General features: G+C 29.6%; 6 protein-coding genes across 13 annotated transcripts; 3 read left to right on the forward strand and 3 right to left on the reverse strand.

Moving 5' to 3' along the window:
- The first annotated feature begins 220 nt into the window (after positions 1-220).
- LOC100649317 (exosome RNA helicase MTR4) lies at positions 221-4368 on the forward strand. The gene is made up of 10 exons (XM_012313112.3): positions 221-409; positions 514-615; positions 932-1174; positions 1257-1464; positions 1538-1804; positions 1881-2709; positions 2783-2955; positions 3023-3454; positions 3544-4081; positions 4174-4368. The coding sequence occupies exons 1-10, from the start codon at positions 294-296 to the stop codon at positions 4329-4331; spliced, it is 3066 nt and encodes a 1021-aa protein (XP_012168502.1). The 5' UTR covers positions 221-293; the 3' UTR covers positions 4332-4368.
- On the reverse strand, positions 4355-8322 carry LOC100645550 (FAS-associated factor 1). 2 transcript variants are annotated; one of them, XM_048414462.1, is made up of 12 exons: positions 8045-8322; positions 7380-7448; positions 7019-7301; positions 6766-6943; positions 6401-6677; positions 6237-6339; positions 6026-6171; positions 5799-5953; positions 5530-5725; positions 5365-5468; positions 4962-5287; positions 4355-4818 (listed from the first exon to the last, which is right to left on the reverse strand). In XM_048414462.1, the coding sequence occupies exons 1-11, from the start codon at positions 8081-8083 to the stop codon at positions 4963-4965; spliced, it is 1875 nt and encodes a 624-aa protein (XP_048270419.1). In that variant the 5' UTR covers positions 8084-8322; the 3' UTR covers positions 4355-4818; position 4962. The 2 variants fall into 2 exon arrangements, with proteins under 2 accessions (XP_048270419.1, XP_003392884.1); XM_003392836.4 differs by having other exon boundaries at positions 4975-5287; positions 8045-8321.
- Positions 8323-8833: 511 nt separating this feature from the next.
- On the forward strand, positions 8834-10590 carry LOC100645787 (NEDD8-conjugating enzyme Ubc12). 2 transcript variants are annotated; one of them, XM_003392838.4, is made up of 4 exons: positions 8834-9082; positions 9778-9872; positions 9931-10137; positions 10299-10590. In XM_003392838.4, the coding sequence occupies exons 1-4, from the start codon at positions 8980-8982 to the stop codon at positions 10437-10439; spliced, it is 546 nt and encodes a 181-aa protein (XP_003392886.1). In that variant the 5' UTR covers positions 8834-8979; the 3' UTR covers positions 10440-10590. The 2 variants fall into 2 exon arrangements, with proteins under 2 accessions (XP_003392886.1, XP_003392887.2); XM_003392839.4 differs by lacking the exon at positions 8834-9082 and adding an exon at positions 9354-9378.
- A 943-nt stretch (positions 10591-11533) lies between these two features.
- On the reverse strand, positions 11534-17777 carry LOC100645666 (importin-7). 5 transcript variants are annotated; one of them, XR_001099129.3, is made up of 20 exons: positions 17570-17777; positions 16803-16881; positions 16575-16725; positions 16304-16462; positions 16031-16187; positions 15567-15931; positions 15346-15491; positions 15084-15247; positions 14890-15009; positions 14483-14809; positions 14219-14405; positions 13907-14130; positions 13728-13820; positions 13404-13630; positions 13092-13297; positions 12733-13005; positions 12495-12638; positions 12299-12395; positions 12034-12115; positions 11534-11927 (listed from the first exon to the last, which is right to left on the reverse strand). XR_001099129.3 is itself a non-coding variant. In XM_003392837.4 (19 exons), the coding sequence occupies exons 1-18, from the start codon at positions 17651-17653 to the stop codon at positions 12328-12330; spliced, it is 3174 nt and encodes a 1057-aa protein (XP_003392885.1). In that variant the 5' UTR covers positions 17654-17777; the 3' UTR covers positions 11534-11927; positions 12299-12327. The 5 variants fall into 5 exon arrangements, 3 of the variants coding, with proteins under 3 accessions (XP_003392885.1, XP_012168921.1, XP_012168807.1); XR_002308094.2 differs by having other exon boundaries at positions 12034-12395; XM_003392837.4 differs by lacking the exon at positions 12034-12115.
- A 126-nt stretch (positions 17778-17903) lies between these two features.
- Positions 17904-19422, forward strand: LOC100645973 (F-box only protein 28). The gene is made up of 3 exons (XM_003392840.4): positions 17904-18164; positions 18243-18491; positions 18555-19422. The coding sequence occupies exons 1-3, from the start codon at positions 18078-18080 to the stop codon at positions 19314-19316; spliced, it is 1098 nt and encodes a 365-aa protein (XP_003392888.1). The 5' UTR covers positions 17904-18077; the 3' UTR covers positions 19317-19422.
- Positions 19423-20900: 1478 nt separating this feature from the next.
- On the reverse strand, positions 20901-25295 carry LOC100646091 (cilia- and flagella-associated protein 91). 2 transcript variants are annotated; one of them, XM_003392841.4, is made up of 9 exons: positions 24894-25295; positions 24507-24790; positions 24231-24439; positions 23793-24141; positions 23381-23709; positions 23063-23284; positions 22689-22984; positions 21917-22612; positions 20901-21809 (listed from the first exon to the last, which is right to left on the reverse strand). In XM_003392841.4, exons 2-8 carry the CDS (start codon positions 24784-24786, stop codon positions 22375-22377), a joined length of 1923 nt encoding a protein of 640 aa, XP_003392889.1. In that variant the 5' UTR covers positions 24787-24790; positions 24894-25295; the 3' UTR covers positions 20901-21809; positions 21917-22374. The 2 variants fall into 2 exon arrangements, with proteins under 2 accessions (XP_003392889.1, XP_012169311.1); XM_012313921.3 differs by having other exon boundaries at positions 24507-25295.
- Between the last annotated feature and the right edge of the window lie 57 nt (positions 25296-25352).

A 25352-nucleotide genomic window follows, 5' to 3' on the forward strand; every position in this document is an offset into this window, starting at 1 on the left:
TTTCATAATAAAAATACTTTTGATCCTACTTACGTATTTTATGTTCTAATTAATTAAAGCACTTTATTCTATTTGAAATTAGAAATTCTTTTATATTAAAAGTATGAAGTTTTAAATACATAATTTCTTAAAATTTTAAAATAATCGATAGTCGACTACTCTTTCGATATATTCAATAGTCGACCACCTTTTCGATATATTTACTAGTCGATATAGGACGTCGATAGATATAAACAGTAAGCTTTGTAAAGAATCTATGAAAATTGTGATCAGAGTATAAATTTATATTTGTAATGGCTAATTTTACTGAAGACTTGTTTGACGTTTTTGAAGAAACAGAAGATATAGAAGTGATTCCAACTCCGATAAAGTCAAGAAATGAAGATATAAACGTATCGTTAAACGAAAAGTTAGTATAAACTTTTACATAACCTCTTCGTAATATAAGTATGTATGTACTCTGAAAGTAAATTCAAGGAATTTCTTTAATTAAAAGAAATAATATGAACACAGGGCAACCAATGCAGAAAGTGGAACTAAACGAGAACTTGAAAATAATTCTGATGCATTTATTTCTAAAAAATTACGACCTGATCCTGTATTGGAGGATTTAAAGTAAGATGCAAGGTGTTAAAAATAAGAGCTTATAGTATTTATCAAGAGCAGTAAAAAATGTCTATTCAATGTTTCCTTTAACTATACATCTAAATAATAAAAGTTAAATTTACATCGTAAAAATTGTTCTTAGAATCTATGTTGATTAAACATCTTTCTACTCCTTTCAGTGAGTACTATAAGCTCTTTAAGTATTAGATACTTTTTTCTAACAATCTGTACAGTAGTTGTTCCTCTAACCAAAAAGTTATCTGCAAAGTTTTATTTGGTTCGCTTAATAATTGTCTTTGAATAATATATTTTCAAACTTTTATAGTATAGAAGAATTAACATCACGTATCAAAATACATACAATAGAAACGATTGAGTCATGTACACACGAAGTTGCAGTTCCACCAGATTATGAATATGTATCCCTGGAAAATAAACAAGGCAAACCAGCAAAAGAGTACAAATTTGTATTGGATCCTTTTCAAAAAGAAGCAATATTATGCATCGAGAATAATCAATCTGTTTTAGTTTCCGCACATACATCAGCTGGTAAAACTGTTGTTGCAGAGTATGTATTAGAATTTGAAAAACTGATATATTTTAAATAATCTATGTATTGTTAATAATAAATAATGTACAAAATTTTGTAGGTATGCAATAGCGTGTTCATTGAGAGATAAACAAAGAGTTATCTATACAACACCTATAAAGGCATTAAGTAATCAAAAGTACAGGGAATTTTTTGAAGAGTTTGAGGATGCAGGTTTAGTAACTGGAGATGTTACAATTAATCCAACAGCAAGTGTGCTTATCATGACTACTGAGATTTTAAGGAATATGCTTTATCGAGGATCTGAGGTATTTTAAAATATTTTTTAAATTTACATGTAAGTAATATTCTTAGAATCTTAATAGCGCGTTTAATATTTAGGTAATGCGGGAAGTTGGATGGGTAATTTTTGATGAAATTCATTATATGCGTGACAAAAACAGAGGAGTTGTTTGGGAAGAGACATTAATATTATTACCAGATAATGTGCACTATGTATTTCTTTCTGCTACTATACCTAATGCCAGACAGTTTGTAGAATGGGTTGCACATTTACATAAGCAACCATGCCATGTTGTTTATACAGATTATAGACCAACTCCTTTACAACATTATATATTCCCCGTTGGAGGTGATGGTATCCACTTGGTTTGTAGACTATAATAAACAAGTAGCCTGTGATGAAATAACCAACATATATTTATATATTTATATTTATATGTAGGTTGTAGATGAAACGGGACAATTTAAAGAAGAAAATTTTAATAGAGCAATGGCTTGTTTGCATCATGGTGATGCAGCTAAAGGGGATACTAAAGGACGTAAAGGAGGTATTCGTCCATCGAATGCTGGGCAAACAAATATTTTTAAAATGGTTAAGATGATTATGGAAAGAAATTTCGCACCTGTAATTATATTTAGTTTTTCAAAAAAAGATTGTGAGATATATGCAATGCAATTGGCTAAATTAGATTTGAATACATTAGAAGAAAAGAAGTTAGTAGACGAGGTATTTAATAATGCTATGGATGTTCTTAACGAAGAAGATCGACGTTTGCCACAAGTTGAAAATGTATTACCGCTTTTAAGACGAGGTATAGGTATTCATCACGGTGGGCTTTTACCTATTTTGAAAGAAACTGTGGAAATATTGTTTGGAGAAGGATTAATAAAAGCACTCTTCGCGACCGAAACTTTTGCTATGGGATTAAATATGCCAGCACGGACAGTTCTATTTACATCATCGCGAAAATTTGATGGTAAAGACTTTCGTTGGATTACATCCGGAGAATACATACAAATGTCTGGTCGAGCAGGCAGACGAGGTTTAGATGAAAAAGGAATAGTAATATTAATGATAGATGAACAAGTTAGTCCTGTCGTTGGTAAAGCAATTGTACAAGGAAAACCAGATCCTATTAATTCAGCATTTCATTTAACTTATAACATGGTTTTGAACCTTTTGAGAGTTGAAGAAATTAATCCGGAATATATGCTTGAGAGGAGCTTTTATCAATTTCAAAATCAAGCATCTATTCCAGACCTATATAACAGTAAGTGAATTATCTTTTCACCTATTAAATATTATGATTTAGAATAAAATATTATTTCTGCATATCATTGTAGAGGCGAAGGATTTGCAAATTGCATATAATGCAGTGACTATTGATAGGTATAACCATATATCTTCTTATCATGATATACGTGAGCAACTTGACCATCTTAGCACTGAATTTAGGTCATTTTTGACGAAACCAGTATATTTACTTCCATTTTTACAACCTGGAAGATTAGTAAAAGTATGTATTTATATATATTATTTACATTTTAAATCATTTTTTCTCATAATTATATTGATAATTGTAGGTAAAAAATGAAAATGAAATGTTTGATTGGGGTATTATTGTGAATTTTAAAAAGAAAAGCCCTAAAAACCCAATGAAAGAAAGCACTGCTATTATTATTGATATATTACTTCATGTTTCTAAAGACTCTAAGGAAGGTTGCCCTGTACCTTGTCATGAAGGAGAAGAAGGTGATGTGGAAGTAGTCCCTGTTATACACACATTAATTTCTCAAATTAGTTCACTTAGATTGTATTATCCAAAGGATTTAAGACCATCTGATAACAGGAAAAGCGTATTAAAAACGATACAGGAAGTAAAGAAAAGATTTCCTGATGGACCACCATTATTGAATCCTATTACAGATATGCATATCGAAGACGAAGCTTTCAAAGATATTGTTAAAAAAATTGAAGTGTTAGAAGAAAAATTATATGCTCATCCTTTGCATAAGGTAAAATAGTCATCTTTTGTTTTTACATATTTTTTCTTAGTTTTAATTCCCTACATTAATAATGAATATTTTACTTTCTGTTAATGTAGGATCCTGATGTAAATACGCTATATGAACAATTTTTACATAAAGAAGATTTAAGTAATCAACTAAAACAAGCTAAACTAGAATTAAAACAAGCTAAATCAATACTTCAAATGGATGAACTAAAATGTAGAAAACGAGTATTGCGAAGAATGGCCTATTGTACGGCATCAGATGTGATAGAACTAAAAGGCAGAGTTGCTTGTGAGCTGAATGGAGCTGATGAATTGTTAATGACAGAAATGATTTTTAATGGTTTGTTTAATTCGCTAAGTGTTCCGCAAATGGTAGCGTTAATTAGTTGTTTTGTTTGTGATGACAAATCAAATGAGATGCTTAAGTGTACTGAAGAATTAAGTGGTCCACTCAGACAAATGCAAGATTTAGCTCGAAGAATAGCAAAAGTATCTACAGAAGCTAATTTAGAATTAGATGAAAACGCATATGTAGAACAATTTAAACCGTATTTAATGGACGTTGTATATGCTTGGTGTAAAGGAGCTACCTTTTTGCAAATTTGCAAAATGACAGACATATTTGAAGGTATGTTTAGAATTGTTGTTTTTTTTTCACTAGATTATTGAAGGCCTTTACATGTTATTTTTAGAGAATAATGCAACTTTAATTTATTTTAGGCTCTATCATAAGATGTATGCGTCGTTCGGAAGAAGTTCTTAGACAGTTATGTCAAGCAGCAAAAAACATTGGAAATACGGATTTAGAGAATAAATTCAGCGAAGCAATTAAACTTATAAAGCGTGATATCGTTTTTGCTGCATCTTTATATTTATAATATAAATTCTTAAAAAAATTAAATATTATTCAAAATATATCTTTTTATTACAAATTCCATTCATATTTGTTACAAATTGAACTTCTTTAATATATCTTTAATGCTTTTTGCAATCATGGTAACGACAAACAAAAGGCTACTTTTGTTTGAGGTTTTTTGAAATGTAATTTATTTTTAGGAATTTAAAATATACAATGCACATGCATGGAAAGAACCTTTTTTTATAATATAAGACTACATTTGTCGTACGAATGAATAGTACGAAAAAATACAGCATAAAAATGTAGTTACACAATAAACTGAACTCATACTAACTGATAACTATTCAAAACTTGTTAAATAAATAACACTTTCAGAATATTGCAATGTTTAACTTCTACATTTTAATTTAATTACAACAAGTTACTTATCGTTCTTCTAAAATTACTGTTTCTTGAGGACAGAATTTTAGATCCATAAGAGTTAATTTCGAATCCATAGAAGTTAACTGAAACAAATAAAAAAATAACATTAAATAAATTTTAACTTCACTATTACAAAGTAATGACACATATGTAAAGAGCTCATTTATCCACGTTTAATTCAATAAAATGAGAAGCACATTTACGTAGTGAGAACTCAAGTGCTTACATCATCTACTTACATCCCTTCGAGGCCAACTACATAGAACTTTATATTCTTCTGTTGGATAACCTTCCACAATAAGGAAGTTAAGAAGCGTTTGTAATGGCGTATCAGATTGAAATCTACGTTCCAAAAATTTCCCAGCTGGGAGCCGTACTCGTACTTTTAGCACTCCATCACCAGTACTTTGTTGTGGCTCAGGAGGTAAACTTGATTCTACTGCTTGTCTATGAGCTTCTTTTCTCGCTTCTTCAGCCAACCTTTCATTTTCTGCTTGTTCTTTTCGTTGCTTTTCTAGCTCTTCTTGCATTTGTTTCGCTTCTTCTTTCGCTCTAGAATTATATCGAAATTAAAACAATTTGGATATATATATATTTATCTAAATATTATATGTATATTTTTAATGTACCTGTCTGCAGCTAAACTTTCTTGATATGCTCTATCTTGCTCTTGTTTTACTCTTTCTCTAGCTTGTCTTTCTTCTTCAACACCAATATCGGTACGTCTTTGTTCCTATTTTGAAAAAATGTAATGCTAGAGATTATATTAACATCATATATTAATTTTCATTTACCTGAAATACTTCAACAACGTGAATTAAATTAGTTAATAGTTCATTTACTCCGACATTGGCATGTATTACTGTAAACATTTCTGTAATTGATCTAGCTCTCATTATAATTACAAGAGCAGGTAAAGTATCAACATCTATATTTTCCATAGCTAATGTTGCAAATGATCCTAATGTTTGTTTTACAGATGAAAGAAATCTGTAAATTAAAAGCATTTTGCAAGAAAAAGGTCTGATGTTATTAAAAAATTATCTTTTATTGTTATATATACTTTTGCTTATTGGATTCAAATGTAATATCCCAACCCCATACAATGAAATTTGCTGAGAGAACTTGAAGTACTGCTTCACAACTTAATAACTGCGTGCAAAATACATTTGCTAATACACTATTATCATGATGCAAATATACAGCTAACAATTTTCTCTGTAACATTAAAAAATTATAATATTTTATATAAAATATTAATTAAAATAAATAATTCTATCAATTACAAACCTCTTTCGCAGGCTTTAAACATGATTCTTTAACGGCATCTTTAAATGTACCAGTAAAAAATTCTGGATGTGCTGGCCCATACCGTTTTTCAAATTCTTCTGCAAAATGCATTGTACCTATTGTTTCATCTGTTACATTTTCTGGCACTAAAAATAAATTAAATAAATTATTGATAACGTAAAATTAAATTTAAAAAATTTAATGTACGTACTAAGACGTTGAGTTTTTGTAGATCTGACGTTATCTACAAAAACATCATCTTCTATATCATCTTCATCTATAGAACTGTCACTCTCAACTAGGTCTATAACTTCCTGTAAGTACATAAGTATTATTTTAAAACTATATATATTTGCATTTTAATTATTACTATACCTTTCTTTCTTTTTTTATGGGGATTTCATTAACGGATAGATCATGTTCTGGATAAGAAATTCCACTCTGAGCTAACATAACATTATCATTTTTTACTAAACTTGGCCAGCCTTTCCATTGTTGATTTCGAACTGGAACAGCTGTTAATGAATAAATGCCAGATTTTACATCCAAAATTGTATTGGTTCCAGGAAATTTCAAGTTATATGTTTCCTTATTTATTTCATTTTTAATGTTCAAAGTATATGTTTGAGTCATTCGATTTGATAAACTCACTCTACAAAAATAATAAATATGTGAAATTATACATAAAATTGAAATATTTTATAGAATTAAACAGATCATTTTTTAGAAAATTTACTTACATATCAGTTGTTAAATCAACATCTTCTGTTGCAGGAGACATATACAATGTATTTTCTTTAGGTAAATCTAATGATTGTAATGATCTATAATCTGATTTTGGCTCTTTTTTCCACCCATACAGACGTTGTTGGCAAGGTGGCACATTTGTTTGTACCCATATAAGCTGTTTGAGATCCTCTAAAAAGATATGTATATGTAACTCTCATTTTAACTATTGTATACAAACAATATGATAAAGTATTAACCACTTACTTAATGATGAAAACTCAGACAAATTTATTTTATATTCATTATTAAGATGGTTAATATGGAATGTAAGAGTTCTTTCTTTTTCGCAACTTTTAGGTTTACTTGTCCCTGGTTTTGAATTTTCTGTTACTTCTACTTTGGAATTACTTTTAGGATCACAATTGGTTTGGGATGATAATGAATGTGCCTGAGGCATTCTTTCAATTTCTTCTATCATTTCTATATCTGGACTTACTTCAGAAGGTAATTGTTGTGTACCATGAAGCATAGCTTGATTTACTGCCGCCTATATGATATGATATATCATTTAAGTTCTAATGCATTTTTAAATATAATACATAAATGAATTTATACAAAAAGTTACCAATAAATCCCAATTTGATTCTTCTAAATATTTAATAGCATCACCAACATCATCAATTCCTGTACATGCCTAAAAGAATAGTTTACATTTATTTATTCATAAATAATTAATATAAATATTAATATAAAATAGAGAAAAATTTTTTTAATTAATTAACAACAGAATTCTTTTTTAAAGTTTGTTTCTGTCCTTGTAATTTTACAGTCTTTGTTATCCGTTTTTATGATTCATAAATACAATAATACAAAAACAAAAAGAGTGTGAAAAAACGTTTTTAACAATATACAGAATTAAACATCAAAGAATATTGTTTTAATATTAATGATATATGAAAATTGACCAATTTTCAAAATCATTTTTTTTTTTTAAATTCTCAAAGGAGAAAACTTTATACTAAATTTTTTCCTTATTTTTTCTCATAGAATCGTTTTCTTTTTGGTTGTACTACGATTTTCAGTCCACCCTATATATGTGTATGCTTATCTTTTTATATACTTTAAAATATCGCTAAAATCTTGACAGATCGAAGACAAAACAAACGAAAATATTGTTTTATATTTATACAATTTTTTTTACTACTGTCAATGTCATTAATGCATACAGCATAACCTAAAATTCTATTTTGTATTTAATATTGGCGAATAATTAATCATTTAATATATCACCTGAAAGTTAGCTAAAATCTCATCCCGGATCCCAGCCATCGTGTCGTCTACTGTCACACTTAAAAAATACTTGCGGATCGCGAAACGCTACCTCGTTACTTTTTGATCGTTACAAGCAACATGCACAACTAATGTAAGCCATTGACGTCTTAAACCTCACTCTAATTCGAAACGAACATTGAACCATCTAGGTATATAGTGTTTATACATTTTCCCTTGTAGCAGCAAATAATTGTTCGTATATTCAACGATACCAAGAAAGATATTTTCATTGCACGAATAAAGGTTTCCAATATATGTGAACTATTATGATTGGTAGAATCTCAAATCGTTACAAGCGATCTCCAATCATATTTGAACAACAAGAAATGCATGCGAAATACTTTTCTATACGTTTATGATTATGATAACGTAATATAAACATTTGACATTCTATATCTTCAAATTATAATATATCTTACTTATTATAGGCGTTTAATAATAATAATAATTGATTTGTATAAATTGCCTTGTAGTTTATGTAACATTTAATCTTCAGTCTACGCTCCTCTAAATTATGAGACACTAAATTAATTCAAAACTAATAAAATAAATTATTAATATTCCATAATCTACATTACTATAGGTAAATATCAAAAACATAATTGCAAAAAATTTGTCTTAATCGAAAAGAAATAATTATTTAATTTTAATCTGGAATATGTTACGCGCATATATGCATAAATGAAATACAGGCTTTACTGTATGAAAAATGGTACTTTAATACCGTGATCGTAACAGAATCGAGTTCTGTTCCGTCCACGTGAAACCAGTCGTAAATTTACAGTAGTTGTTTCCATTGTCAAAAAGTTTTGTTGCGTGCATCGTAGCTGCGCGCGTGGTCGATCGAGGAAGAAGACTTTTGTGCCTTCCACGCCGGGCACCGCCACTCTATCATGATCAAATTATTCTCGTTAAAACAGGCGAAAAAGGATGGCGAGTCGCCGAAAGCTGGCACCCAAAAGAAGGCATCTGCAGCACAACTGAGAATCACAAAAGGTTTATTGACGGTTACTCATAGTCTCCTTTACAATGTCTGTTGTATTTGTTACTATAAATCCAACTTAATATATAAAGACTAAAACGTATCGATTAAAAGTTGATTAAAAGTTTTGTTAAGATTCAACGTTGTAGTTAGTTTTAAATTTTGTAACAGTCAATATTTGCCCATTTTTATTGATACCATGTTACGCGTATATTATATATTTAGTTCTGTGCTTTCATTTACCTTGCATATACATATATGCAGAATTTACAAATTGATTTATTTCCGTATTTCTTGAAGATGTTGATTTGTGAGCAAAAATGTTATAACTTGTTTATAAAATATTATTTATAACGTTTCGACAAATTAAGCTAACTTTAACTTAAAAATTTTAAAATTAACTTAACTTTAAGAAGTTAACTTAATAAATAATAGAAATATATGGTTATATCCAATGAAGCACCAAAGAATTATTCACAAGATTATTATAAAGAAAATTCCTTAATAAATAAGATAATGCGACTTGATTTGTTTTTATATCTATTGTTATTAATATTAATATTTACATAATATTTAAGACTATCCTAAATTAAAAAATATTTTGTCCACTATTTTGACCTTTAAATAACCTTGTGTAATTTGAATAATTGAAATATATTTTTTTCTCTATTCTTTAACATGTACATTAAAAAATTTTTATTTTATGTAGACATAAATGAACTTAATCTTCCAAAAACATGTGGGACAGAGTTTCCTGATCCAGATGACCTTCTCAGCTTTAAGCTAATTATTTGTCCAGATGAGGTAAGAACATTTTTCTTTTTATATATACGACTTGGTAATGATTTAAAAAAATTTTTAGGGATTTTATAGAGGTGGTCGATTTGTCTTCAGCTTTAAGGTTGGGCCAAATTATCCACATGAGCCGCCTAAAGTAAAATGTGAAACACAAGTTTATCATCCTAATATTGACTTAGATGGCAATGTGTGTCTAAATATTTTAAGAGAAGATTGGAAACCAGTCCTTACAATTAATTCTATTGTCTATGGATTACAATATCTTTTCTTGGTATTTAGTATAACATTAATAATTATTACATTTTCTTTAACAAAGTAGAGAATTTTCTACATAAATGCTTAATTATTTAATTTATATCAAATTCGTTATATGTTACATCTTTGTATATAGTTGAGCAAAGAAATTTTTATGAAAAGATATTATTTGTTTAGGAACCAAATCCAGAAGATCCATTGAATAAAGATGCTGCGGAGGTCCTGCAAAATAATAGGAGAGCGTTTGAGCAGAATGTAGCAAAAGCAATGAGAGGTGGCTATGTTGGCGCGTTTTATTTTGAACGGTGTCTCAAGTGACATTAACGTTCACTTTATCCGAGGACACATTGAGGAAAGAGATCGAGAGTAGAACTCCTTCATGCTCTAAACGTGTTCCTCTCATCCATCTCATTCGTTTTAACGGGCCTCTTTGCGTCTTCATGAGTGCTTCGTACCTTTGGTCAATAAACCATCGGTAAAAAATACCACCGATGTGCTGTTTTCTCGGAGTTGTGGGATACTTTTTTTCCTTTCTGTACTTCTTTCTTTCAAATGTAACAAAGAATTGAAATTGTATTTACACTTGCAAGCCTTTTATTCAACTGTTAATTCATTAGTATATATAATGAAAACAGAACATATTGCTAATAATGATTATTAAAGTTGTTTTTGAAAGTATATCTATTAATGATTAGAAGTTACTGCTTCACATCTTTTTGCAAGACTAAACATGAAAATAAGCGTATAATTATTCTGTATTTAAAAATTTATTTTTAACTACAATCTTCTATACCCAAATGAAAATTTCGTAGTATCTCTAAAACTAGAATTGTTCTAATCTTATTTTTAAAAATGTATATATATATATGCATATATGTAACAGCAAATGTATCTACAGTTTCAATCATCGCAGCTCCTCTTATAAATGTATCTCCGCCCTGAGGGTTACTTCGCAGGATATAAATTATTTTCCATAAATGGATATATGTATATATCCTGCTAAGTTCTTCATTTAAAATCACGTAACTTAACTTATGTATCGATCGAAAGTGGAATATAAGGCTGTTAACGAAAAAATTTTGCATTTTAATTGTTAGTCAATTCTGTTCCTAATTATACAACTTCCATTTTTCTAGTCAGATATGATAACCAATGTTACTATGCGGAACTGTTATCAAATTTTATTTTATTCCTTCAAATAAATGAATAAAAAATGGTTAATAAAGCATTATACAATTTTTACAAAACAGGACTTAGCTTAACTAATGTCTTTAAATTAGAAACTTAGTAAGTCATAAACTTTGTACATGACTTTTACTTGTAATATAATGTACAAAGCGATATAATTCTACATCAATTTAATCTCCTTTTGAAATATTACAATTAATGTTATTGAAATTAAGGCTGTTAAGTTCTTTAAATCTTCATTTTTAATTAGCATTAATTTATTATATTCTAGTACATTGTTTAGGAAACTTACAAACTAGAGAAGCGTCCTAGCCTCGATCCAATTTGCTTTGTTTAAGTTAGGTCCCATCCGCGTCGAGCATGTTGAAGGCACTTTTTCGAGCGCTTCAAAAGCGATCGAACTACTTTCTCCTTTTTCGTCTGCTTTCCTCTTTCAAACACACACATACATACACGCGCTCTTTCTCTCTTTTCACCCTTCCATTTTTAGTTTCATACATATCTTTTTCTTTCTCGTACAAAAAAAAAGATTCGATCGCGCTGAACGATGGATTGGCATGAGCTCGGCGAAGAAGCACAGTGATTTGGAAATCGAGATCAGAACATATTCCCTGGAATCTGGAAATCGAAATAACAGTGATCAAAAATATCTTTCATATCAAAAAATACAAATTATTATCTTTATTTATCCTAGATGCATTTTTCTACTATGAGAATTAATTACGTTTTACTATTTTGTTATGAGAAGAAGCGTGCTTCTCCGCAGATTCCATCGTGGAATGGATTTCCAAACGCTCGAAAGGATGCTACCATTGTTGTATGTACCGAGCCATAGTCATGAAAAGTCAAAAACGTGGAGAAACAAACAAAAATAAGAGCTTTTTTCATGTCGAATTCAATTCGTGTGCAACTCGGTTTTAACGGAGTGGGAACATGTACTGCATTGTTAAGGATACTCGACTTGGATGCTTCACAATTTATTTACTTACTTAAGCTAAGAATATAAACGATCGGGTGTCTATCGGCTTAAAAGCGTTCCACCAAAATTGAACGATGTAGGTACAGTCTGTGAATGAAAGGCGTAACCTAAAACAAAAACATTAAATATATGTATATTATTTTAGTGCAATGCATCTCGAAAGCAAACTTTTACCTATATTTTATATCAATAAAAGGGAGGCTTACCACCGCTCTGCTCGATTCGTTTACTTTCAAGAGCTGCTTTACGCTGATCTGCTAAAAGAATAATTTCCTGTAATGCCTTTTGCTGTTCTGCAGTTAAATGACCAGTCAATGCTCTATACCAAACTGTATCTGTTCTTTCAATATCTGTAAATAAAAAAGAATTTGAGTATGTACTTCATCTAACAAATAGAAGGAAATACAAATATGTGGGAATCATAAGAATATAGTGATTACTCACTTTGCATTACTTCTTTGAAAACAATGTATTCATCTTGATTCATATCATCTGAATCTAAAGGTGTGGCATAGTATTCAAGTGGAGTTTCCTCATTAGCATCATATTCTGAGTCATCACCATCATCATCTGATCTGTGATCACCATGTCCATCTTGAATTGAAGCTGATACATTAAAACCATGTTGTGTAGATGACCTTGTCACCTTTTCCTGCAACTTTTCCAAATATTCTTGACTAGCATCGTCAATTTCGTCTTCATCGGATGATAAAATCTCTGTATAAACATATTGATAGCACTATTAGTTTTTGAAAATAAAAATGAATGAAAAGAGATATAGGAGGATAAATGGAAATTACTACCTTCATCGATATCGCTATCATCTTCTTCATTTTCTTCGTCACCAGCGTCAGATGCTTTAGCTGCATAGGCTCTTTTCAGTCCATCAAAAAGTAGAATCAAAGATGGGATGATTTGCTGGGCGCATTCATTCACTGCTGGTGGTTTTGCGGGACCCATACTGATTAAAGTACACAATCCAAGAACACAGAGCTTTCTATCATGCAACCTAAATAATATAAATATTGTTTTTTTTTATAAAAATGGATCAATATTTACAATATTTAATTATAAAACAAAAATGCAATCACTATTGAACAATTAAAATAATTCACCCTAAAAAACAATCTGTATCATGAATCCATTGTTTAATAAAGTGTGAAGCAATTGGTTCTGTCGACTGTCTAAAATTTCCTTGCAATCTATCCATTGTTTCAAGACAAAGTGCTGGGTTATAATAAAGTGCTGCAATTACTACTTGCAAACACATTGTTCTTAACTCAGATGTTTTAACTTCACGCATCAAACGTTCTAGTACCAATTGTACAAAGGAAGGTATGCACTAAAAGAATAGCATTACATATAAAATTTCTCACATTCTTATAAAATGAAGTTAGGTTAAAATGCACATTAAAATATACATCTAGAGTGTAGCTTACTTGATCAATATGATCTTTACACTGCAAGATTATGACTTCCAATAATTTGGCAGCATGACATTCTGGATCTTCTCCAGCATCCCCTGTTAATACCTAGTATGTACAAATAAAAAATGAATTTTTAACAAAATAAATTAAAAACGTCTTTTTCAATTTTTATAAAAACATGATCAACGCACAGCTTTGCACATATTAAACATAGCCAATATATGATTTTCATTCGATAAGAATGCTGGAGTATCAACTGTAATATAATTATGAAGAGCAGGCATCATATCAGTAAAGTATTCAAAACCATCTTTCTGGAATAACTGATATATCATTTCTAAAACTTTCCACATATCTCCTGATATTGTTTTTATCGTAAGATCATAAACTAATGAAAGAGATTCTTCATAGAATTCTAAAATAAAAAAATACATTACCAGTCATTTTAATAAAGTGTATATTACATTTAGTATCTGTGCCTTCGTTATTATTATTTGCCTTACCCATCACACTTTCTCCAAAGATATGAGCAACAACTTGAAGCACTGTTGGTTGCAGTCGTGCTATGATTTCTGGTTGATTTTCCATTACACTTAATAAAGACTCTATTGTATTTAATAATCCCATAGCAGTAATAGCTTTTTCATCACTGCCTTCATCTGTTTCGAGCACTTGGCTGAAAGTCGCAGCCTACAAAATATTAATAAAATTTTTTTCAATATCTTAATTTACTTTGTAAAGGGAAGAAATAAAGGAATAATACTCACAAGATGTTGACATATCTCAACTGCGATTGGCATAAGTTGGTCTGGATATATATAAACAATTTTTTGAATAACGGTTGTTAAATCATCATTTTCTGTTTCTCGTACAATAGCTAATAATTCAAGGGTTATAGGCTTAATTAGAGGTTTTACGTATTTTTTTGCTTTCTCTTGAGCAGAAAGAAGCATTTGCAAAGCAATGGCAGCTTCTACCTTAACAGGTAGATCTTGGTCCGTTAGAAGAACGTTCGTCGTCAATCGAACAGCCTCAACTAATATTTGTTCTTGCTTAAATTTTATTTCGGAGAAATAATGCAATACCCAACATGCCTGGAGTGTAATAATTATGAAAGGATTACAAATTAAATAATCAATAAATTTTAATAAATAACAATATACGGATTACTTACTCTCGCTCGCATATGTCCATGAGGACTACTAAATTCTGGAAGAACATATTGTAGTAACATCTTATCCATTTGCTCTTTATAAACTTTCTTCTTTAATAATACATCCGCTAAACTCCCAATCTAAAGAAAACTGATTTTTAGAATGTTTTATATTTTCTACCTTATAAAACATTTTTCTACATAAAGATAATTACCATATGCAATGCGCCATCCTTTTGTCTAGGGTCTGCATTTGGACTAGTTAGTACTTCCACACAAAATTGTATAGTTTCCTGGAGCATATCTTTACGTTTCTTACACGCAGAATATAATAAGGTCTGTGCTGCAGTTACTGGAGACACAAAGTCCTCAAAAATGTCTAGAAAGTAATAAATTATATCATTTATTAAAATAAAATAATAAAAGATAAAGTATACGCAAAGAGGATACATTTTATTTTTTAATAAATCATCTCACCGAATTTGACCCTAATATATTCATATGGATTATTATTCCAAAGTTCCTCATCTGCTGCAGAATATGAGAGTATTGGAAAGAGTACATCACGAATTATCTCAAACATGTGTGGTTTCAAAAACTTCCATGAATATGCATGGCTTACTCTATAAATTAAAACAAAGAATTTTCAAACTGTAGCTTTCAACATAATAGAATTATTGTTTCAATTTATTGCTTACCCTTGATTAATATAATTAATTGATTGTTGAATCACTCTAGGTGATACATATATCTTTCTTCGATATTGGTCCAAAATTTTCAAAAGGACTTCAAGTATCCCTCCACTAAAAGTTCTTAAATACCACCCAGAAAACTCCTTGTACTCATGAGTTACATTTCCTGGGCTTCCATATCTTTCAAACATTCTGCGTAAAATATGAAGAGCCCACTTCTTACATTTCCACCATGGCAATTCGGCTCGTTCGTCGTCATCCAAATCTGGATTGTTGGTTTCAGGTGGAACAGGTCTATCAGCTACTTGTCGTACCACATCCATCCATTGTGAAAAAACTTCTTTTGAAATCAAATCTAAAGGAAGTGTATACTGAAAGAAAAATCATAAATTATAATGGAAATTAAAAAAGTGATTACATACTTTTATATAGAATAATATGTTTAACATCTATAAAAGCAAAATTTATACCTGTGTAAGGGTGAAAAATATTTTTAATATCTGCTTCTGCAGCAATACTGATTGTTCTGAAGGATCTGGTAAAAGTCGTAATATCAATTGATAAATCATAGGAAACAAGAGATTCATTGCTTCATTTAATGGTCCTCTTTCTTCTGCCTTCTTATATCTAAAAAATATACCAGTAAATGTTTCTACTATTATCACTGCAATTTGAAACATATGTAATATGTCATGTTTTGGTAATAATTTTTTCTTTGAATAAGAAAGTCTAGTAAGACATACTCAAAATTTTTGACAAGTTGATGGAGTGCAAGGAGAACACCTGGCCAGCAAGAAGCATCTGAATTCTGTAAATATATTGTGATCTTGTCCACTATTTGTGTCCATCTTCCAGGAAAGTCATGTTTAATTATATTACTAACACAAACACCCAATTGTACTCTAAATCAACAAAAGAATGTATTGATTAAGATTACTTATAAGGATACCATGTTACATATATATATTGTATACTTTCTACAATTGAAAATATGATTGTGATAGAAAAACTTACCTAATAAGTTCTGGTGCATGTACAAGAGCATCAACAATTGCATCACGGATCATTGCACGATCTTGTTCATGAATAGTAAACTTGACTGACCCATTTTCATCTTCTCTGTCAGCCCAATTTGTTGCAATTAGATTCTTCAAATATATAACACCTAAATTGGTATTAAGTTATCATTAGTTAACTAATTTTCTCTTTTTTTTTTTTAATGCAATTAATCTTATTAATTACCGGCTTGTCTTACAGACATTTCCTCTGCAGTCATTAGTACTTGAAGTAGTGTTGGTGCAAAACCAATAATTTTGTGAATCTGAAAACATTATGGAATTCTTTAAATTATAAATCTAGTCTCGTGTAGTTATTATTGTATGTAAACCATTATATGTAACTATAATTTGAAATTTATTAGATTAGAATTTGAAATTTATTAGATTACAATTTGAAATATAAAGTAATAGTTCATTTTTATTAATGTTCAATAGAGTACATAAACAGTATGATGTATACATTTAATAGTACAAATAAAGAGAAAGAGCGTCAATAAATAATAGTATTAAATTATAACAAATTAGGAATATCTTGTAAATGAAAAAGAATGTTTTTAAATAATAATAATTAAGTAATAAGTAAATATTTCAGAATTGATAGACAGTAAAATAATGTTTTAAAATGTTAAAAAACTTATCTATGTTATTTCATGGAAGAATATATAACAAAAATTTCTAGATCCACATAATTATGAGTTTGGTTAAATGCCGTCCTCTCGAAAATTAAAATTAATAAAAAAAATCAAATTGTTAGGTAACAAAGATAAAAAGATTTATTTTCCTGAATATGTTTTAGAAGAATTAATTATATATGTATGCATATAAACATGGGTGAATAATAATGAAGAAAATATAAAAGATGAATAATAATGAAGGAAAATGATAGGAATGGAGCACATGTTTCTGTTGGAGTATTGGTCATTTAAGCACGTTTTCAATCAATTGACCGACCTGATTTAGCTGCTCCTCAGCTTGTTTCTGTTGCTCTGGGTCGATCGTGGCTCGTAATAATTCTGTCACTTTTCGTACATCCATCTTGTAATTGGTTTCGTAGTAGACGGTGATGTCCAAATTTTTAACTCTTCGTCACGAATTCGACCCGGCGCATTCACCTCGCTACTCCCTCATCACGTGACACAACAATATGGCAGCCAAAACTGATGTGCGTTATATCCGGCCATTAACTGTATGAAAGTTAGAAAGGGAACTGGCAAATTCATTACGTTGCAAGACTGTAGATAGCAAACTACGTTATAAACAGATACATGTGCAATAGCTATATTTGTTTATAGGTCATCGGTCGGTCAAAACATTGTAATCGTAATTCTATGCACCATAGTTAAAGCTGCACCATTTTTATTACTATCGCATTAACTTGAAAAAGATATAATTTAATAATATTTTTAAAATTTCACTTGAGTGAAAGTGTTAAGAATTTAATTAACACAAGAACAGTGATATGTTGCAATTAATAAACCTGCCTGACATTGTTTTAGAGACAATTTTGTCTAACCTTTCGTACGATGATATTTCTCGATATAGAATTGTAAGATTATTTTTATCTTTCTTGTGTGTTATTGTTTGCTAAGGCTCATATACTAAGTTTTTAAAAAAATTGTAACAGGTTTGTAAACAATTTGATCGGATATGTAAAAAATTATTAAACCGAGGTTTCAATTTGATGGAAAAATATCATGCACAATGTTTGCGTGCAGTAAAAAGTCAATTACCACGAAGAGAATCGGAAAGAAGGAGTCATCCTTTGGCACGTCATTGTGATATATTAACAGCTATTGAAACAAGAATATCTATGTTATCCATGACTTTTATAAAATATGTGGATCTTAATTTGTGTTGTTTCATTCCTGGGAAGGTAGAGTATTAATAATTTCAGCTCTTTTAATATATGTTTAATTAATATATATTTTTGCATCAGGTAATCGATGAGATTTTTCGAGTTCTTCGTTTAATTCGGGATTCTAAAACTCCACCCAGGGCTCATGAAATACTTCAAGAGTTAAGAGATATTAGTAGCATGGCTATGGAACATTTCGATGAAAAAATTTTACCAGATCTAAAACACAGTATTTGTACTTCAGTTGTTAGTAATGTAGGTTCTTATGAATTGCCAAGTGGAAGTCTAATGATTTCTCATCATACTACAAGTTCAAACAGTGTAACACTGCCACACAATTTTAATTCAGAAAAATTGAATCAGACTTTCAAGAAAATTTATAGTCGCACTAAAAAGAATAAATTATCTGTTCTGTCTATAAAAGGTCAAATTGGTAAAATGAAACTTCGAATGAAAAGACAAGGCTTTCAAATGAGATTACAAAGCTTAAAATTACAAGAGCAGGCAAAGAAAATACATGATCAAGATACACAATTAGCTGAAATGAGAAAACATCTTGAAGAGTGGGAACAAAAAATGGTTGATTTAACAGCTGAGCTAAGTCGTGCAAGAGAAGAAACACAAAAACCTGATTCTATAGAAACTTGCAAAAGAAAGCATATAGATATGATTAATCAACGAGAAACTGATTCATTGCAAACAAAAGAACTGCAAGCAAAGAAACGTAAATTAATTGTAGAAAGAATATCATCTAATGATGCAAAAGATGTCAAATTTAAAAAATTTATGACTGATCTTCTTGCAGGTAATGCTATAGAAGCATATCCATCAACTTCACATTAATTTACTATTTGTACATAATGAGGTTGTATATCAAAACAAAATTATTATTTTATGTGTATTTTGCATTTTGTATGTTATAACTAAATAAACTTAAACGTTTAAGCTTCTTGCATATTTAAATCAAATCTATACAACTGCTTTTACAATATAATTTAAAATTATTTGAAAATATAGTAGCGAAATATTTAATAAAAAAAGTAGTATGCAAAAAATGATATGTTATTTTAAAGCGATACTGTGTTTAATAAATAAACATACAACCAAATTTTCTTAATTCAGATAGATAATATTGTACAATTTATACAATAGTCCTCGTTTAATAGAAGCACACTCCGAACCGCGTCGCGTCTATTACTATACTAAGGGAAATAGATACATATTGCTGGCTGTTATCTGATTTTGGCTTGTACGCTTCTTAAATGCTTACATATTTATATCAGAAACAAGAGTGACAAACAGAGTCTGAAAATCTGAATGAACTGAAAGGAAAGGTTCGATAGTTATTTTATGTTAAATTTATTCATATATAATCACGTTTTCAGCTATCATTTTCGCCAAAAACACTTGAGACATTTTATTAAGATAAATACGAAGTAAAAGATATAAAAATGTCACTTTTCTTATTTTGATGTTTCATTATTTGAAATAGTTATTCAGGAAATAGCCTGATCACAGATCAAAAATGACGCGAACGCTTGCTATATGTAAAAAATTACAAAAATTGATGGAATAACATTGCGTCTATGAGCGGAAAATACTGTACACAATGAATGAAAATACAAACACATGAAAAATGAAATGTACGATGTTCTCTATTTTGATGCAAGCATATTATTAAACAAAAAAAGTATGAGTATAAATATAATGAATTGTATATTAAATTATTGTAAAAATTTAAAAAACAATTAATAAACATATTAAAATATATAATTGTACGCAACATGATATGACTCATATATTATTTTAAATATATCATTAAAATGTAGATATTAATTATCAACTAAAATATTAGCCCTTAACGCTCCAACTTCTAATTGTGAATATCGACCTGTAACTCCAACTTATTCTCATCATATTTCGACTTGCAAGTTTTTAAGTGTCAAATTTTAAATGCTATAATGACGTGTAAATAATAATATTAACCCATTTGCATTATGGCTCTACTTAAGAGGACTGGTCCCTATCACCGCGCGCGGTCGATCGTAGATGCAGTAAATGACATCCGAATTCTTCATCCGAGTTTATCGAAAATTTACTGTTCAAAACGATTAGTAGACAATGTTACTTCGCAAACATCGTATCTTACATTCTTTATAACAGAGGAAAAAAGAAAAAATTATTTATTTAAAAAGAAATAAGAAATTAAATCATATTATTTCTCGTGGAATTCTTTAAAATGGTCAATACAATAAACTGATATAGGCGAGATGCTGACAAACGGGATAAACGTGAACACTCATATCTGAAAAATACTTAGCGACTGAAATAAAAAGCAGTCGCAGCGCGCGTAATAATCCGCGCTTGGTGATAGAAGACAGTTGCAGCGCGCGGATTAATCCGCGCTTGGATACAAATGGGTTAAAGTCATTTAAAAGAATCTTTATTCGTTTTAGAAGTAATATAATTTTGATTACAGCATTTATATTAATTATAATTGAGTAATGTGTGGTATTTTTTGAAACATTCATTGGGATGCAAACCGGGTTTGCGTTAACAGGTCTCACAGTAGAAAACTGTTTGTCTTTTTACCGTATTACTTCCTTTTGGTGAACAAACAAGACACTTTTTCTTTTTCCCTTTCGGCAATTGATTTATTATATGGAGTTTCCCATCTAAACGTTGTTCGTTATCTGTTCAAGAAGGCCTGCCATACGCATTGTTATTCCTAAAGTTACTTACGAGCTGACTTACTAATAATTTAACAAACTTATAGTGTGACAAAGCGCTTTCTCCTTTCCTTTCCTGAGAAATTTTGTAAAGTATATAAACATTTATTACGCTTGTTTCTAGTCCCCAAAAAACAATTTCCGCCACCATTTCAACGATTTTCTCAGGAAACAATATGTTGATGCATATTGATCGGCTTTATCTACACCACCTTTATTACTCCTATAATCAGCAATCACATTTGGTTTTGAAGCTTCTTCAATAGTACAATTTCATGATGATCTAGTCATGACTCTTGACCCAAAGGCGTGATACGTGCTCAACATAGTGACAATTCGTTTGTCTTTCCAAGCAAGGAGTAAGTAATTTGAATGACGCATTGCAATTATATTTGAATTGATAAATTTCGGATTAGAAATTCCTTGTGGTATGTGTTTGCGATTTTTTTGTATTGTACCTGTTATGTGACACTTCATTTGTAACAATTCCTCTGCCAGGACTAAACTTGTACCCATGTTCAGTACGAGACCAAGAAAAGCTTTCATCTCTTCAAATTCAACCTCACACCAGTCATTCCACATAGAGCATTTTGATAATATCCTATCCCTAAGAATATGTTTTGCATATAAATTTGTTTCTAGCGTAATGTCTTCTATTAACGCATTAGTAAAAAATAATTGAAAGTATTCAATAGGTTCACATAAATTATGTACCTGCGGACCAGGAGTTTTTGTACTAGTCGAAAATTCAAATCGTTGTGGAATGATATCTTCGTTAAAAATTTCCTGCCAATCAGAAGATCTTACGTTACAAATACTCTTGGCTAAATTTTCTTCCTGTGGTTCTCCATCATCTGCACTTTCATAATTCGATGAAAGTTTTTTTTATTTTTCTTCTTCTTCGAGGAACGAAAATATCATTATCACTGCTGTCACTATAACTGCTTTCCAAATCAACAGCTACATCATTATAGATGCGAAAATCAAAATTGTCATTGTTACTATCTATATCATCCTCATAAGGATAATTAATTTTTCTCCTTGACATAATTAAAATAGGGGTTTACAATAAAACAGGTTCAGATCTGACTATCTTTACTGATCGCTTGTAACTGACTGAGGAGTAAAATATTCTAAGGAATAATAATGTTTATTATAATTTTTTAAGATATTTAATTCTGTGATTCAATTTTTTTGCCATGTTTTTCTTCAGATTCTTTATCTAATAAACTTTTGTCTTCAACAAGTGGTAAATTGAATATCTCTTCATAAATTACAGCATGTGCATTCTGCAAATAAATTTGTTGCTTTTCTCTTATATTTTTTCGTACAGCAGTTCTTTCCACTTCAGGTAATACAAAATTATAAATCATATTAGCAACCATTTCTTCTTCTGATAATTTTGTTGCACTGAAATATAAAGCATTAGGAAATATAATATATTAGTCACAAAAAGATTTTATAAAATGTACAATATTTATCATACTTATTCTGCGCAGCTTTTGATATACTGTCTATTTTATCGCACAATTCTGAAATATATGCTTTAGTTGCTTCATCAGATATCCATTCAATGCCTTCTTTTATTATATCTTCTAAATAACTTTCCACAGATTCTTGATTAACTTTCATAGTTTGCCTAAACATTTCGTCAAATTCCCTGCGACGATTATATTCTAATTGACGTCTTCCAGCTTCTGCTGCTTCTCTCGTAGCTCTTTCTCTTTCAGCCAATAATGCAAAAGCATGTATTCGACGTTCATCCTCTAATCTTATTAATTCCTTAAAAATAAGAGTGAGAAATATTATAAAAATTGTATTTAGTTATTTTTAATAATCGCAACTCAAAATGAATTGTACTTTGCTAAGAAAATCTAGCATTCCCGATATAGTCATTCCTTCTAAAGAATTAAGAATTTCATATAAACTATCTTCTTGCATAGATTTTTCACTTTGTAAATGTTGTAATTCTAACGTATGCGCTTTTTCTTCTTGATGTTGTTTTTTGCTATGTTCTTCTAATCCATAAGATGATTGTAATTCTTCGATTAATTCCCTACATCTATTGCGGCCTTCGAACATCTAAAACATGATGACTTTTTTATCGAAATTTTTTATCGAATTAATCGAAATACCTTATTTAGTCTCATTTCATATCATTTACTTTCTAATTATTACCATGCATTGGATAGCTCTTCCTTTAATTATTTTTTGAATAAGTATAGACAATTGATGCAGACGTTTATTTGTTATATCTTCTGTGCTTTTCCTATATGGTGTAGAAGGTAGAGCTGGCAATTTATACTTGCGTTTCAATAATAGTGGTGCCTCTATTGTCTTAGTATTTGATCTACTTGCTTTCAAGTCACTATGTAATTGACTTAGCTTTTCTTTTGTCCATCTTGTTGCTCTGATACATAAATCAGCTGACTTAGATCTTGGCTTTAATGCACTTAATTCTTCATATGTCGGAAGCCAATTTGGCAATGTATTTATTTCAGTTACATCTAAAATAATTGAAAAATATAATATAAAAAATATCATATATAAATATAATATTATTTAATATTAATATACATATTCTTTTTACTTTCGATACAGCCTTCTCCTAACAACTCTTTTTCTATTACTTCATGTTTTCTTTGAGGATGTTCGCCATAACGCATTTGTGGGGCATACAATTCAGAAGATGGATCATCATGTTCTTTAATAATATCACGTTTAAAAGGTTGCGATTTTTGTTGTTGTCTTTTATATAGTTTTCTCAATTCTCTTCTAAGCTTGTGTTTAATAGAGTTTATTTCTTTATCTCTACGTATAGATAAAAAATTCGTCCATCTATCCAAACGGCCTTGAATCTTTTTTTCTTTTTCATATTCTTGTGATTTAGATATTTCATCCATTAATTCAAGCCTATAATCCACTATTGCTTGAATTTCCTAAAATTAAAAAATTTTATTTATTAAGCATTTTATTCTAGAGATGAACATAATTACAGTCTATATTTTATGAATTAAGAAATATTTACTGATTCTCTAAATGCCCATTCATCTATTTCTAATGCATTTATTATAGCTGATCGTTTTTTTATGTTTGCTGGTGTATCCATAGGAGGAAGAACTGCTTCCCATGCCCTTTTTCTTCTCATTCTATTAATGATTTCTAAATCATGAATTCCAATTTCTAATCCATGATTCCAAGATAAATGTGCTATTGATAATGCTTCAGGATAATGGCCTGGAAAATAATGTTAATATTCATCAACAGGTGAAAATCAAGTTGAAATATATCTAATATATTATACCTGATTTAATTTTATATGGTGGATCCCAAGGTGCAGTTTGCGAGTCACTATCCCGATAATCTGTTTGGGTTCCTATATTTCTAAATGGTTTTAATTTAGATGAAAATGTATAACATTGTTTTTGTGCATTTGTTACTATGTCGTTTAAAATATCATGATTAAATCGTACAGGAATATTCATATTTTGTGATTTTGATACTAAAAATGGTACAACTGGTCGATAAAAACATTTAAAACTGTTACAGTATTCAATTTTGGTTAATTTATGATGTCCAGCCATTATCCTATAAGTATCACACATAAAGCAATTGTATATGCTTACACTCATTTCTTAATTATAACATAATGTATAAAAATATTGATTTTTAACTTATATAAATGGTTTACCTGTAAATTAAAAATTATAACATTAGTTTATTACTCTAGATCATTATTCGATATATTAACTTGCTTAAACTCTGCAATCCAATTTTCTTTTTCACTGTTACATTGTCCCTTCAAGCTATACTCTAAATTTTTTACTTCATTTTTATATATACGCACATCATTTTTGTAAATATTCTGCAAATTTATAAGTATGAAAGTTTGTACTACTATTATTTAACAGAAAAAACAAGAATAATATCATAAAGCAACTCACATCTATAAAAATGTTTTGCATGTCAGATGTTTGAAATTTTGGTTTATTAGCACATGCAGTATATGAAGATTCTGTATATATAAATATATAAAAAGATCATGGAAATTTAATTAATAACATACGTATTATAAAATATATAACTTACGGTTTAATATTTGTCTTCTAGGCATCTTTAGAATTAAACAGTTACATACTCTATTTTAAAA

The sequence above is a fragment of the Bombus terrestris genome, chromosome 1 (assembly GCF_910591885.1).
Source record: "Bombus terrestris chromosome 1, iyBomTerr1.2, whole genome shotgun sequence".
NCBI classification, from domain to species: Eukaryota; Metazoa; Arthropoda; class Insecta; order Hymenoptera; family Apidae; genus Bombus; species Bombus terrestris.

Excerpts from the sequence above, each read along its gene's own strand:
- LOC100649317 (XM_012313112.3), top strand. The coding sequence starts at position 294 with ATGGCTAATTTTACTGAAGACTTGTTTGACGTTTTTGAAGAAACAGAA. Across the intron at positions 410-513 it reads AACGTATCGTTAAACGAAAA|GGCAACCAATGCAGAAAGTG; the intron begins GTTAGTATAAAC and ends ATATGAACACAG. Across the intron at positions 1,805-1,880 it reads GAGGTGATGGTATCCACTTG|GTTGTAGATGAAACGGGACA; the intron begins GTTTGTAGACTA and ends ATTTATATGTAG.
- LOC100645550 (XM_003392836.4), bottom strand. The coding sequence starts at position 8,083 with ATGGCTGGGATCCGGGATGAGATTTTAGCTAACTTTCAG. Across the intron at positions 5,469-5,529 it reads ACGTTGTTGAAGTATTTCAG|GAACAAAGACGTACCGATAT; the intron begins GTAAATGAAAAT and ends TTTTCAAAATAG. Across the intron at positions 5,288-5,364 it reads GAAAGTTTAGCTGCAGACAG|AGCGAAAGAAGAAGCGAAAC; the intron begins GTACATTAAAAA and ends ATATAATTCTAG.
- LOC100645787 (XM_003392838.4), top strand. The coding sequence starts at position 8,980 with ATGATCAAATTATTCTCGTTAAAACAGGCGAAAAAGGATGGCGAGTCG. Across the intron at positions 9,083-9,777 it reads ACAACTGAGAATCACAAAAG|ACATAAATGAACTTAATCTT; the intron begins GTTTATTGACGG and ends TATTTTATGTAG. Across the intron at positions 9,873-9,930 it reads TAATTATTTGTCCAGATGAG|GGATTTTATAGAGGTGGTCG; the intron begins GTAAGAACATTT and ends AAAAATTTTTAG.
- LOC100645666 (XM_003392837.4), bottom strand. The coding sequence starts at position 17,653 with ATGGATGTACGAAAAGTGACAGAATTATTACGAGCCACGATCGACCCA. Across the intron at positions 16,882-17,569 it reads CTGAGGAGCAGCTAAATCAG|ATTCACAAAATTATTGGTTT; the intron begins GTCGGTCAATTG and ends TAATGTTTTCAG. Across the intron at positions 15,932-16,030 it reads TATTTTTCACCCTTACACAG|TATACACTTCCTTTAGATTT; the intron begins GTATAAATTTTG and ends TTTTTCTTTCAG.
- LOC100645973 (XM_003392840.4), top strand. The coding sequence starts at position 18,078 with ATGTTGCAATTAATAAACCTGCCTGACATTGTTTTAGAGACAATTTTG. Across the intron at positions 18,165-18,242 it reads ATATTTCTCGATATAGAATT|GTTTGTAAACAATTTGATCG; the intron begins GTAAGATTATTT and ends AAATTGTAACAG. Across the intron at positions 18,492-18,554 it reads GTTGTTTCATTCCTGGGAAG|GTAATCGATGAGATTTTTCG; the intron begins GTAGAGTATTAA and ends TTTTTGCATCAG.
- LOC100646091 (XM_012313921.3), bottom strand. The coding sequence starts at position 24,834 with ATGAGTGTAAGCATATACAATTGCTTTATGTGTGATACTTATAGGATA. Across the intron at positions 24,142-24,230 it reads AATGGGCATTTAGAGAATCA|GAAATTCAAGCAATAGTGGA; the intron begins GTAAATATTTCT and ends TTTTAATTTTAG. Across the intron at positions 22,985-23,062 it reads TGCTAGATTTTCTTAGCAAA|GAATTAATAAGATTAGAGGA; the intron begins GTACAATTCATT and ends CTTATTTTTAAG.